General features: G+C 38.2%; 1 protein-coding gene across 1 annotated transcript in view; it reads left to right on the top strand.

Moving 5' to 3' along the window:
- The window catches only part of pth1r (parathyroid hormone 1 receptor), a 79,845-nt gene that overhangs the window by 48,157 nt on the left and 17,044 nt on the right, over positions 1-14,644 (top strand). Inside the window, exons 3-5 of the mRNA XM_086090415.1 lie at positions 3,195-3,305; positions 6,298-6,422; positions 12,536-12,630. Coding sequence (XP_085946541.1) covers positions 3,195-3,305; positions 6,298-6,422; positions 12,536-12,630 — 331 coding nt within the window. The remainder of the gene's footprint in view (positions 1-3,194; positions 3,306-6,297; positions 6,423-12,535; positions 12,631-14,644) is intronic.

The following is a 14,644-nucleotide window of genomic DNA, read 5'->3' as shown; positions in this document are numbered from 1 at the left end:
CAAGAACCAAGGAAGACAGGATCTAATTAAGATTCCTCACTTGAATTCATCTGAGAGACCTGTTACATGTTTTAGCGGGTGCTGCAGTCTTGGTTAGCAAAGATGGGCTCCACAGTTAACTATAGCGGCTATGGAACTGAGATATTTGCAATTCAGTTCCATTTGATGGATTCAATAGTGCCCTCAAGCGTTTGAAGCCAGTTTCTCACTGCAACATGAAATTGAGTTGACCTATTCCGAGAAGCAACAGGCGTGACGAGGTGAAGTCCAATGAAAGCTTCCCGATGATCCGTGTTAAGTGTTTACCATGAAGTGGTGGCAAGGCGTCGGACATGTTAGATTGTTTTTAGTAACTTTGACCAAAGTTATGCGGTGTGTTGTTGTTGCTTTGTGGTGTGACCTTGAATGTGCGGAACACCCAAAGGATCATTTTGGGGAGGTGTGGGGGGGGGGATATTTCTGTATTTTTCCTGGCTGACCACCCGCTGAGGCGCTTTAGATGTCTAGACAGCTGTTTTTGCACACAAGATTAGCTTGTCTTTAATATTTTATTTCGCTACATTAGCGGTTCTACACTAGGACAAACAGCACTCAAACATCATTGTTGCTCAATTAAAACACAATATTAAGGAATTACAGGAAATAACAAACTGTAATTTTCATAGAGAACATGACCATAACCACATAGGCCTGCTAGCGCACTAGCATGCTAGCAGTCAAAGTCAGGCAGATGGTTCCACTATAGAAACAAACACACAAATATAACAGTACATTAAGAAGATTCTTACAAACACTTGTATAATAAATCTTACATTTATCATATAATCACACAAATTGTATTTATTTTTAAAGCTGACTCAAATGGCCGCTACAACAGTGAGGCAAGTCAGCTGCACATAAATTCCACCAGACTGCCTTAATGTCGTTCTAAATTTGGTAAGAGAGAAAAAAAAAAACACTCTCTGCATTATATCAACTTTCTTTCTCAACTCAGTATGTTCTTGTTATTTGTACTTAAAATACACCCAATTGCCAGACAAGCTTCTCATTGAGGGGAAACACACTGAGGCTGGCATGGGGGGAAGTGGGGGGAAGACAGTGTGTAGGGATGTGGGATTGATGCCCCAGACCTCGCTTTGGATAAAAAATAGCTGGAGCTTGTGGTCTGTGCATAGAATAACATCATTGGGGAAAACGTGGAGCAGCTGTTTTGACATCTGCAGGTCGTAATTAAAATCACGCCGTGGGTGTCGGGTCCATTTGCATCACTAATACCACACTTCCCTTTGAGTCTGGTCTTTGTTTGCGTTGTAGTCATATGATGTCTATATTATGTACACTTACATACATATATAAACACAGTACAGTGTATCTAATTTAGACCTATTGGTACGTAGGTGGTCCTATAGTAATAGCTCAGGATGTCTGGTCAGGGGGGGAAAAAAAGCATGTCGTCAATGCATGCCCCCCCCCCCCCCCCCCTATAGTCTTTGATTGCAGGAACTTAATGGATGGACTGCAGAGAAAGCATACTTTTGGTTTTATCCCAAGCTGGTTATTAGTGGTCAAAGTCAGGCAGATGTTTCCAATAATGACACAACGTAAATGCCAAACCGTACGCTAGGAATCTGGGGTGGGGTGGACGGTGGAGGGGGAACGTTGTTATCAGAGGCCTGTGGTCCACCAGTATGCTGACAATCATCTTATGGGCCTCTGGTAGTATATAGGTTTTTTTTTCTTCTTCTCCTTTTTTTTTTTTTTTTTTAAGTCTCAGCAACAACCGCAATCCTTTGTTGAGCATCTGTAAAAACATTTGTAAAATATATTGTGTTTCATTTATACTTTTCACGGAGTTTTATAAAAAAAAAAACTATAATTGATCAAGGATTTAATCAGCAGATGGAGCAATGTATCTATTTTTAAAAAAACTAATAAAATGCAAAATATAGTCAGATGCCGATCTTGTCGATCAGATCGGTGTAAAGTCTAGTTTTATTATTATTTTATTTATTGTGAATAGTTGTTCGTAATTATTTTAAAATTCATAATAATTAAAAATTAATTTAAAGAAATTTGGAATTATAGCACAATGAAAATTTGAATACATTATTATTATTATTATTATTATTAATTAATTAATGTATTTATTTATTTATTTCTTTTGTGGGTAGGTTTATTGGTTGTAAAAAGTATTTTACAAATAAAAAATATTTTCAAACATATGCAGTATTTTTTCTGGTCAATAATTACTAATCAATTCAAATTAAAAAAAAATCTAATTCTAAAATGTATACTCACATAAAAATTTGGTATGTATTTATATTATCTTAACTTTATTGTGAATAGTTGTTTTAAATTCATTTTAGAAGTAAAAAAAAACATTTTATTTTTGGGGGGAGAAATAAATATATGGAAATTTTATTTTAATTGAAATGTTTATTTGTTATTTATTCCATATATATTCATTGATTTTGAAAATAATAAACTGCAAATAATATTTTTCCCTTTTAAAACCCAAATAAAAATATTTATCGTTTCATTTTTTGTCGATTTGCCTATTCTCAGATTTATTTTGTCAGTGTTTTTTTAATATAGATTTTTTTTTACGTGTATTTTTCTTTTTGTAAGGAGACTCCCCGCACCCGTTGTTCACGCTTTCATTCCATTGGCAGTATAACTCGCTTACTCGAGAATTTCTTTGTTTAAAAAATAAAATAAAAATCCAGCACAAATATGATGGGCCTCAATTATACTTGGATTTTCAAGATTAATTTGTGAGATTTCCACAGTAATTGTACATCCCCATGCAGCTTGTGTTGTATAGAAAAACGGCCCTTGCCCATTAGGGTTAGCTGGAGCCTATGCCAGTTGACTTTGGCCGAAAAGCGGGCGCACCATGGATAGGTTGCCAGCCTGTGTCACACTATTTACAATGAAGATCTGTCTGTTGCAAGCACTCAGCATGCTTAGAATGCCATTATTGTAAGTCTTAATTGCATCTTAATGGACGGAAAGTGGACAACAATATGTGCTCTCTGCTTGACCCCCAGTGCCATAAATGCCCGCTCATTTACATACTATGTAAAGCACATTCATGTGCCCCATTTTTTTTTTTTCACATGAGTTCACACTGCTGCTTTTGTAGAAAGCTATATAATACGTGATGCTATATTTCCCTGCTTTTGTCTCCGTAGATGGTAACTGCTTACCAGAATGGGATGGCATTGTGTGTTGGCCCGAAGGGACTTCGGGAAAGCTCGTGTCCACTTCATGTCCGGAGTACATCTACGACTTCAACCATAGAGGTAAGCCAATAGCAGCCACAAGTTGATTTTCTTCAACATGCCGCAGATGTTTTCAAAACAAAATCCTGTGTGTTTGTTGCACAATAAGCCCCAAACCCAAAGGTATCAACTCAAGTAAGAATAGAATATGGCACACCATATTTATAGTTGTGTAAATGGTTTCATTGGTCGTGTAATGGTTCACATTGCTGGCTGTCATTTAAAATCAGCAATTCCTGAAATTTACACTCTACCATGATCCTGAACCTGACCTGGAATATACTCTAACCCCAAGACTAATGATTTTATTAAAATTTATTTCACATCAAGGTGACATACAAATCTTACCTAAATAAATGTTTGAAATCAAACAGTTCTAAACGATTAAGTGCAAATGTATTGTACTTAAATGTTAAATACAACCGAACTGTACTTAACTCATTCAATAAGTTTTTAATACTTTGTCCTTCATTCCCAAAAACATATTTATATTTATTTTTTGTTTTTAAGGCTTTGATACAGCTTCTGACATGAAGAGATCGCTTTAAGCAATGGTAGTTATTACAAAAAACGGCCAGCAGGTGGCAGCAAAGTATAAGAGATCAACAAACTCTTTTCCCCAATGTTTTCAACTTAGAATTATTCTAATGCTAATTGCTAATTGATAGGAATAGACTCTAATCTTTCTTTTGTTAGGTGCCATGTTTTTATAGCAATAGAACACAATATTCTGTGGGCCTTGCAAAATAAGTCAAAATCCAGTCAAATTAACCGGAGCGACGGGGGCTGCTTCAGTGAAAATGGCTTTGAGTGAATGAGTTAACAAACGTCCTCTTCCAGAGTAAAATAATAAAGTTTCAGCCATTGCAACAATATTGCAAAGTGTGAACATTTCATGTGGTGATTTGTTTGCGTAAAAAAGAAAGAGCACGCGTACAACTAGTGGTAATCATTAGGATCAATTAGGATTGCTATTCTGATATAAAGCAGAAATTCCAGACATTTTCATAGTTGACAAGTGCTAATTTTAAAACTGTGGACCATAGTCTTTAGGTCTTATTATTTAAAAAATAAATAAATAAAAGCCTAATGGAAGACTCCAGACTGTAACTTGATCTTTGATACTTTGTCTTTAACTCATTCAGTCCCAGCCATTTACACTGAAGCAATCCCCTTCGCTCCCGGCTGTTTTACTAGATTCTGACTGATTTTGCAAGGCCCACAGAATATTGTGTTCTATTGCTATAAAAACATGGAATTTACCAAAAGAAAGATTAGAATCTCTTCTTTCATCAGGAAAAAAAGTATATTTGTATGTCTTCCTGTTTTGCAGTAATTAGCATTAGAATATAGCTAAGTTTTATCATTATTCACAAATCTATTTAGAATTGTGAGTAAATTTATAAAGCTTTATTTCAACATGGCCCTGGTTGATCTCTTTTGAGTTGAGCTGCCACTTGCTGGCCGTTTGTGTAATAACTACCATTTCTTCAACCAGTTTTTGCAGTTGTGAGGCTGCATCAAAGCCTTCTGTATGCTTTAGCATTAAAAATAATAATAATAATTTTAAAACATATAAATACGTCTTTGGGACACTTAAAACATTTAAAATAAAACGTAATTATACATTTTTGGGAGCAAATGAGTTAAACAAGGTGAAGCAACATGTGGTTCAGGTTATTTTGAATGCCCTGTTCCAAATGAAAAGCTGCATGTTTGTGATCACGAGGCAGCGATTTAATGTTGGTTATAAGTGGGACAAGACGCTGCCGTGTGAAGTGGAGTACACGCATCCTGATTTGTAAAAAAATCAACATGTGAAAGACCCACCACACGATGAGGAAAAACTCAGCAACAGCGCAAGCTTCAGGTCGCTACCCAATTGTTCTAAATCCTTCCATTTCACATCACAATCACAAAGAGTCTGTGGCTGGTGTTGACCACACACACAGATTTGTTATTGTTAACGTTGGGCAGTTTTAACATTGATGACGGTCAGCCCCAACTGTTCTCCGAGCCAACTGGAGAGGAGGGGGGGAAAAAACATTTATAACACACACCATATCACAAGACAAGCTTTCAGTAAAATCTGATAATTGGACCTTTGCTTACTTTGATTGCAAGGGAGGAAATGCTCAAATTGTCCAATTAGTCTCCTCCATACATTTTTTTTTTTTTGGAATGTGCATGTGCGGGTGTGTGTGTGCGTGCGCGTGAGTGTGTACTCATTAATTCACCTAAAACCTATTAAAAATCCCATACCGTTCACCTAAACCGAATACTTCAGAATCCAGCTAGTCATGAGGTTGTCAGGAGACCCGAGGAAGGATCAAAGAAAGGAAAGTGAAATCCAGCACCGACCAGACATCACCTACTACCCACCGGGTTACCAACCAGAATCTTTCACCAACCCCAGAAACATCTAAATTCCAACAAATTAGGGAGACCTCAAGAGACCAAAGGAAAGACTGAAAAAAGAAGGAAGGATAGATGAAGTGAGATCCACGGACATCAGCCTCCACCGATTCAACGGCCAGAGGAAGAAGCAGATTGTGTTTGAATTTCGATAGATGCTGGTGTGGTGGATCTGGCATGCATGAAAAACTCCACCAAAGAGGGGAGCCGTCGACCCAGGCCAGGACAGAGCAAGCACAACCCCCCAGGGACCCCCAGGCCACGGCAGCGCCAAGGCACAACCCCCGGGCCCCGCAAGGGCCACCGGCCGGAGAGCAAACCCAGGACCTAGGAGCGCCCCCCACCCCAACATGGCCCGCGCCCCAAGCCCAACGCAGCAGAACACGGCACGGCAGGCCCGCCAGGCACCCCACCGGCCCACAGCCCCCGCTCCCCCCACGACCTCTATACAATATGTGTGCGTACAGCTTCGTGCGCACACACCTCACTTGACAGCTCTTGAAATATTGTAGTGTTTATTACAGTAATACATAAAACATTTCCTATCACAATATAATAAGAAAAAAAAGCTTATCAATTTTTGTATACTTGTGCGTAGGACGAACGTACCGCCGATGCGGCAGCAACGGGACGTGGGAGATCTCCACAGCCAATAACAAGACGTGGGCCAATTACAGTGAATGTGCAAAATTCCTTTATCATTACAACCAGAGCCAAGAGAAGGTAAGGCTCGCACCGTACTGCAACCTTTGACATTTTTCTTGAGCTTGCAGGAATTATTTCCTGACTTCCTATACACAATACCGGGCCCTATATAATGAGTTTTTCCATTTTGTAGTGCTGTTCCAATGTGTAGCGTAAATTGTCCCCAAGACATATACGCATACTGTTTGTGCATATCGTCGTTAGCGTAGTCATGAGCATTCTGTCAAGCAGTACAAGACAAGTCATTGTGACAGCACAACAGTGTGCGCTTGAAGAATATTTGCCTTGTTTTGCTTATTGAACAGAGACAAAATACATGAATAAACATGACTGTTTATGCGCCGCAGTTCATTTCCATCTGTCGTCTCTGGACCAGTGTTATAAAGTCATCCTAAAAGTGAATATAAACAGGATATAAAGAGGAAATTATTGACTTTGTGCTGTGTTGGAAAATGGTGCAGAAGCAGCTCAAGTGTCTTTCAAACAAACTGTGAAACCATCCATCCATCCATCGATTACCAGAACCATAATGTATTTTACATCAAAAGTCAACGGAACCTTCAATTATTCATTTCAAGAAATTGGGTTGCTAAAAAAAAATGCTTGCAATCTGTCAACTTTATTAGAAGTGAGAAAAATTCACAATTTTGGACCAGATTTGAGCAAGAAAAATGAAATAGACGCACATCGGGGCCACGCAAAATGATGTGGTGGGCCGGATCTGGGTTTGACACATCTTTTCCCGCTAAAGCCTATGAGAGAATATCCAGGAAGGAGCTGTGCTACTTCTTGAGGAAGTCTGGAGTGGGAGAGAAGAATGTGAGAGTAGCACGCTAATTGCAGGGCATGCATGAGAGCTTCAGGGAGATGGGACACAAGAGTTTCGAGTCGACATTTGGGCTGTAAAGTATTCGAGTCTCTTCGAGTTTGCTGAGGCCCCCCCTTCCCAACGCCCAAATACATACTGTTTACTTTTACCTTGCAGGTATTTATTTATTTTTTTTTCATCTGAGCTATCAGGGTAGAGTTTTTGGCAACACGGCAGACTTCCCGTTCTGTTGGCCGTTGTTGTTGTTTTTATTTTTGTTTTATGACTCTCGGACTGTTTGTCAATGTTGTTAACTGAATTTCATTGTTCTGACAATGTCAATGAGAATAAATGGGATTCCATCGGGGTCAGGTCTGAGCCCCTTCCTGTTTGCAGTGTCGATGGATAGGCTGACACGTGAATGGTGTTAGACTAGATGTGTTTTTTCGGATGATGAATGTGATCTGAAGTGAGAGCAACGAGCATGTGGAGGACCATTTACAAAAGTGGAGACATCACTGGACACGAGGGGAATGATGATTATTTGAAGTACACTGCAAAAAAACAAACAACTAAAAATAGGTGAAAATGTCCTCAAATTTAGACATTTTCTTAATTTAAGCAACAACAAAATCTGCCAATGGGGTAAGAAAGAATTCTTAATACTCGTATATAAATTGAGCCCCTTCAAAACAGTAACAGGTCTTAAATTTAGAAACACTTTAGTAAAATGTTCTTATTACAAGCAAAAAATGATGTTATGTAAGAAAAGTTTACTTAAAATAGTAGTTTATTTTCATTAAATGATCTTTGTGGAGTTTGTCACTCTTTTACTCGCGACTGCCCCCTCTGGCCCAAAGCGTAAATGCAGCATCTGTGTCAGGCTCGTTCATGGTGCGCGTGCGAGTACGTGCACAATTTTAAAGCGTCAGCCACAGTTGACAAATGAAGACATGACTTCAAATGAGGTCAGAAAAAGTCCGGCCCTCCCCTCCCCAAAGAAACTGTGGAGTGTGAGGGTCCGCACATTCTACTATAAAGGGAAGATAAAAGCTGATAGGTGCAGTCAGAGTAAAACAGTCAGAACTCTTCGTACTCATCTGGGCATTGTTGGAGCATGCATGATGTAGGAAAAGCTTTAATATGACCTTTTTTAACGGCACAATGCACCTTTAATAAATATGTTTTTTTCTTAATTTGATTATTAACAATTTGGGAATTTTACATAGCAAATAGCAGTTACATTAGGACATACATCCTTAAAACAGACCATACTGAGTAAAAAAAAATAAAAATAAAAAGCCCTCACAACTAAGGTCAAAAATGTGTAACTGAAACAAAACTGAGAAATAATTAACCATTACCGTGATCTGATGGCAAGCAGAGAGGCAATGGGTCAATAATGTGAAATGTGTTTGAAAACAAAAACAGCTGTGTTCAAACTTTAATTGGCAATTTATTCTATAATTTCTCAATTGAGAAGTTGGGTAATTGGTTTTCCTATTAAAATAAGGAAGGAAAAAAAAGTATTGTTCTTCTGCTGGTCGTTCCACGCAAACCATGATTTGAGCTTGTTATGAATATTTTTTTTCTTAACTCATTCACTGCCATTGACGGCTATAGACGTAAAAAATTAATTTGAACAATTTCTATTCGTTTAACATTTTTCCCACTTTTGTTAACGAGTATGAAAAGCTAGAATGTTTTATTGTATTAGAACAGATATAAAATGTGTGATTAATCGTGAGTTAACGAGTGAAGTCATGCGATTAATTACGATTAAAAATTGTAATCGCCTGACGCCCCTAATTTTTAATAATCGTTTCTAAAAAAATAAAAAGATTACAAATAAAAAAAATTGTTTTTAATAATTTTATTTATTTTTCTTAGAGAAAATATTTTTACAAATCAGGGGCGTCAGGCAATTACATTTTTTAAATCGTAATTAATTGCATGACTTCACTCTGCTCTAAACGTTAAAAAAAATAATCGAGGTTTTCATACTCTTGTTAACAAAAGTGGAAAAAAATGTTAAACTAATAGAAATAGTTCAAATGAATTTTGACGTCAATGGCAGTGAATTAGTTAATATTAGCTCTAATGTCTTATTTAGCAAAAGTTAGCTATTTTTCCTTAATTTGAGAAATTATTTTTCAAGATTATTTTTCTTGTCGGGCAAAACTTTTTTTTTTCCTCCCAGAAACATGCTTTTGTGTGTGTTTTTTGACTTTCTTAAAAATATTTTTTTTGCAGTGTACGTAAACAAATGAGAGTGGTCAATAAAGATATAGCAAAGATGGATGACTTGTAATAGTGTGGAAAAATCTCTGTTAGGATGACGGGCGAGGTTGACCATCAATGATGGATGGCTTCGAGTCAGCGACACCGAAGGGACGCCAGAAGGCAGACCTTGTTGATGGACGAGAGATTGTGTTGATCAGCAGACAGCCCTCGCAACTAACGACAAAAATGTATAAATGAAACAAAACTGAGAAATAATTAACCATTACCATGAACTTAACATGACCTGTATGCGTCCATTTCTCGAATGGCTTGCTGGAGTAAAGGATGATGAGGAAATTAGCGGCATGTCTGCTGATGCGAGAGACACAATGGTTGTGGCTAAAATAGAGTCGACTTGAGTGGTCAATGTTTTATGCAGTTGTTTGATTTGCAGTCCGCAGCAGGGGTTTGCTGATGTGCAGTTGTTTTTATAGAAGGGCTTCTTTCATCCTGCCGATGTAGCGCCATGCAGACAACGCGGATGATGGGTTTTACAGCGCCGGCTCACAGTCGGCGTTGCGCCTATTTGTATGACAGACAACAATTTGGACTTCAGGTTATGCTTATCTATTTATTTATTGTTTAACTTTCATGCTAACATCAGAGCGGGGAGCGCGGCGGGGGTGTAATCTCGCAAATTCATTTTCGCCAAGCTTCAAAGGGATACGATTATTGAAGTTTGGGAATGTAATTCAATCCGTCAGCGTAGTTTGACGAGATAGAGGCGGCAAAGACTGGCTTGGTTTTTTTTTTTTCTTCCTTGAAATTGACCACAAATGGAAGGATTGGGGTGAAAGTAGCTTATCACGAGTGGCCGTATTTTGTCGCTGTACTACTGAGCTGGTAGACAGAATGTTATTTGTGTGTTCATGTTCAAATGTTAACAGCGCCAGCCAGGCGCAATTTTAGAGTCGGAGGAAGAATGAAAAGCATGACACTTTTTGATCAAGGGCATTCGATCAGTTAGCTTGTCAGTAACACTTCGGCTTTAAAAAATGAACATACGCACAGGAGAGGACATAACAGCTAGCTCCTCCCATTCAAACTGGACAGCTGTCTCTTTCCACCTTTTCCTCGATACAAAAAAAAAAAAAACTCAGCTAACATATACCTAACAACTTCAATTTTAAGGGTGCTAGGTTTCAATTGACCAAAATAGGCTACCAACGCCTATCTGTTAAGAGATGTGGATTTGTTGCAACTTCCTCCCGTATTCCAAAAGACAAGCTTCTTGGGTTAATTGAAGACTTGAAATGACCCATGAATGAAAATAGCTGTTTGACTTCTGTGTCCCATGGCTGATTGGCGACCAGTACCGGATGCACCCTGCCTCTCACCCAAACTCGGCTAGGGCAAGCTCCAGCTCAACCGTGACCCTAATCAGGACAAGTTCTCTAAAAATGAATGGATATTCAAATGTTTAGCAAATGTTTTTTTCTCCGGAGATCATTTTCTCTTGAAACGCCACCACGAATGTCAACATCACAAAAGCAATATCATAGTATTATCAGAGGTCGTTGAACTTGATATTACTGTTTTGGGAGCAAGAGGAGATTAGAAGAAAAAGGTGTTTTGGTCAGGTCGCATCAAATTTTAAAGCTGCCATTAAATTGGCATGTGCATGGCGAATATTGAACTCGCTTGCACTTTAGTGTCAACCATTTTTCTAGTCATTCAAGAGTCCTTCGAAATTCAAGCCGCCAATCTGATCTTGCTTCACCTGTGAGCACAAACATGAGATGCAGGCGCTGTATAGTAAGTAACTTAAGTTGCTTCAAAACAAGCAGCATTTTAGCAGATCCATCCATTAACATTAGTAAATATTCTATAATATTCTTCCCCAAAAAGTCTTCAAGCTGTTTATTGCCACTCTAAAGGTTACTAAGAAATTAAACAAAGGTTAATACATTCACATAGGCTATGCTAGCCTAATGCTAACATACAATTAAAACACTATAGCACAGAAGCTAACAATTAGCATCACTATTAAATTAAACATAAAACAAAGGGTATTGCAACTACATAGCCTCTGCTAGCTTAATGCTAACATACAATTAAAACACTATAGCACACAAGCTAACAATTAGCATCACTATTAAATTAAACATAAAACAAAGGGTATTGCAACTACATAGCCTCTGCTAGCTTAATGCTGACATACAATTAAAACACTATAGCACACAAGCTAACAATTAGCATCACTATTAAATTAAACATAAAACCAAGGGTATTGCAACTACATAGCCTCTGCTAGCTTAATGCTAACATACAATTAAAACACTATAGCACACAAGCTAACAATTAGCATCACTATTAAATTAAACATAAAACAAAGGATATTGCAACTACATAGCCTCTGCTAGCTTAATGCTAACATACAATTAAAACACTATAGCACACGAGCTAACAATTAGCATCACTATTAAATTAAACATAAAACAAAGGGTATTGCAACTACATGTCCTCTGCTAGCTTAATGCTTACATACAATTGAACCACTATAGCACACAAGCTAACAATTAGCATCTATATGGCTCTGTTGGTACACAAAATACTCACAAGCATACAGTATAATCTTTAACCACCAGAATGAGCAGCACAATGCGCATTTGGAGAAAATGTGACAAAATGGTGTAATTTAACCTTTTAATCAAGTATAATATTAAAGTGCCCTATTTTTCTCATTAAAAAACAAATGAGAGCTTGGTCAAGGTAGATGAAGGTCGTTTTCTCAAGGCACCACTACACATACGCATATGCTGTTACGAAGGTCTCTCGGCTGTGCATAATTAACCCCAATCACATCATTCCTGTTTGAATACCTCCGCAGCATAGCGCTCGCAACATCATCAATATCATCATTGTGTGAGAATCCACCGTGAAGTTCAGTGTCTCATTCACAATGACAGAAACCGATATTGGAACTTACTATCCTCATGCCACTTGCCTCATTTGTGTTTGGATTGCACTTTTGCCCTTGACTTGACTGCAGTCTCATTAAGTGTTTCTCTTGTTCTAACCAATGGCGTTCTTCCAACAGGATGTCTTTCACCGCTTGTACCTCATCTACACCGTGGGCTACTCCGTCTCGCTGGGATCGCTCATAGTGGCCGTGGTCATCTTGGGATATTTCCGGTGGGTCGCTGCTGTCTGTCACTGTCTTTTTCATCGACCTCCTCCCTTGGAGACTTTTTTTTATATTTTTTTTACATCAAGTAATTAGAAGAGAAACAAAAACAGGAGGTCCTGTGTGTCACAGTGAGCTGATCGTTTTCTTAAGCAAATTATTGAAATCCGGTATGTCAGATCAGCATACGCGTATTGACCACTTGCACCGACGTGACGTGACTGCCCTATGACGGACGGCGGAAGGAATTGATTGTTGAATCGAAGTGGATGTGACCCAAAGCGACTTAGTGACTTAGCGACTGCTATTTTACAAATTAAAAGTTATTATTGCCCATAGAGCCATGGAATCTATTACTTCAACCGAAATTCGCCTGTCAGTCGAAGTTTATTTACATTTAGTCGGGACTCTTAGAGCGCGATATTTATTTTAGTTGGAGATCACTAGTTTGAAAACAGCCCCTTACCTTCTGTTGCCTGCTGTTTTTACCAAGTTAATCAAATCGCCGACTTTGCCGGAATTCACAGCGCACGACCTATATCATTATGTAGTCAATGGCGTCTCTTCTCCTTACACCGGGGCTGATTTAAAACCTTGTCGCTAGCGGTCTCTGGGACGAGATGCTACGCTCACACCGGGGGACAAAACTTGTGTATCACGCTAACTGACTTATTTTTACACAGTCCGTTCTATATTGAAGCGCTGTGATGATGTTATGTTACTATGTTTACTAGCATGGAACAAATGACTATCGTAGTGGCAAGCTATGCGGTGATTTCATGAATATGACTTTGGCTCCAGAGTGAAAAACTCCGAGCACAAAGACGAAATCCCCCATTATTGAACAGTCAAAAGCACTTAATAGTATTTGAAGAAGGTGCATTTTAAAACTAAGCTGCGTGTTCGTGCAGTTGAAGTATCAAATATCAAATAAAAAATACAACAGCAAACTGGTAACATTTCATGTTTAGCAACTTTATGCTACCAACGTAGCAGCTTTAGCTAACGTCAGCTTTTATATAGTGTACAGTGAACAAACAGCTGCATGTGGCGCGCATATTTGTGAAGGGCGTGGCTTCGGAAGGTGGTGATGTGAGGCTACATGAACTCATTTGCTCCCAAAAACGCATAAAACATTCTATTTTAAATGTTGCCAGTGTCCTAAAAACTTATTTATACATAAAAAATAAATAAATAAAAGTATGTTAGAGCATACAGAAGACTTTGATGTAGCCTCTGACCTGAAGAGATCGCTTAAAGCAATGGTAGTTATTAGAAAAAATGGCCAGCAGGTGGCAGCAGAGTATAAGAGATCAACCAGGGCCATGTTGCAACAAGCTCTTTTCCCCAGTGTTTTGTGAATAATGAATTAAATAATTAAACATTCCAATGCTAATTGTGCAAAACGGAAACAGATAGAAAAATATATATTTTTCCTGATGAAAGAAGAGACTCTAATCTTTCTTTTGGTAGGTTCCATGTTTTTATAGCAATAGAACACAATATTCAGTCAAAACCCGGTAAAACAGCCGGGAGTGAAATTGGCTGGAAGTGAATGAGCTAAACTCTTGCTAGCAGCAGTGTTAATTTTTATAAGAAATTTTAATTTAGTTTTATAGTCTTTTGACTAAAATAAACGATTTTCCTGCCATCAACGTTCATTAACGTGAATGGAAATCCCATTTTTGTTTTTGTTTTCTGTGGGCAGCACACCATCTTGGGCAGCTTTGGTTTCATGAATGAGCTGAAGAAATTAAAAACACCCACTAACTACGGCCACCAGATGGCAGCATTGCATCTCTTTTCAATGGGATCCCATGGAACAAATGACATGGCATGACAACATGGCGGATGTTAGGAAATACGTTTTCAAGGATGTCGTGAATGATCAAAGCGTTTGTCACATTAAATCGAATTCACAGAGCGTCACTAAACGAAAATTATCAGCGTCAAAGTCACTATTGTGCAGAAAATGTATATTTTCACAAAAAGCTTATTTTCTCCTTATTTTTTCCATTATAG

The sequence above is a fragment of the Leptonotus elevatus genome, chromosome 1 (genome assembly GCF_054856555.1).
Source record: "Leptonotus elevatus isolate MCC_2025b chromosome 1, RoL_Lele_1.0, whole genome shotgun sequence".
NCBI lineage: Eukaryota > Metazoa > Chordata > Actinopteri > Syngnathiformes > Syngnathidae > Leptonotus > Leptonotus elevatus.
This window is presented reverse-complemented; position numbering and strand designations above follow the sequence as displayed.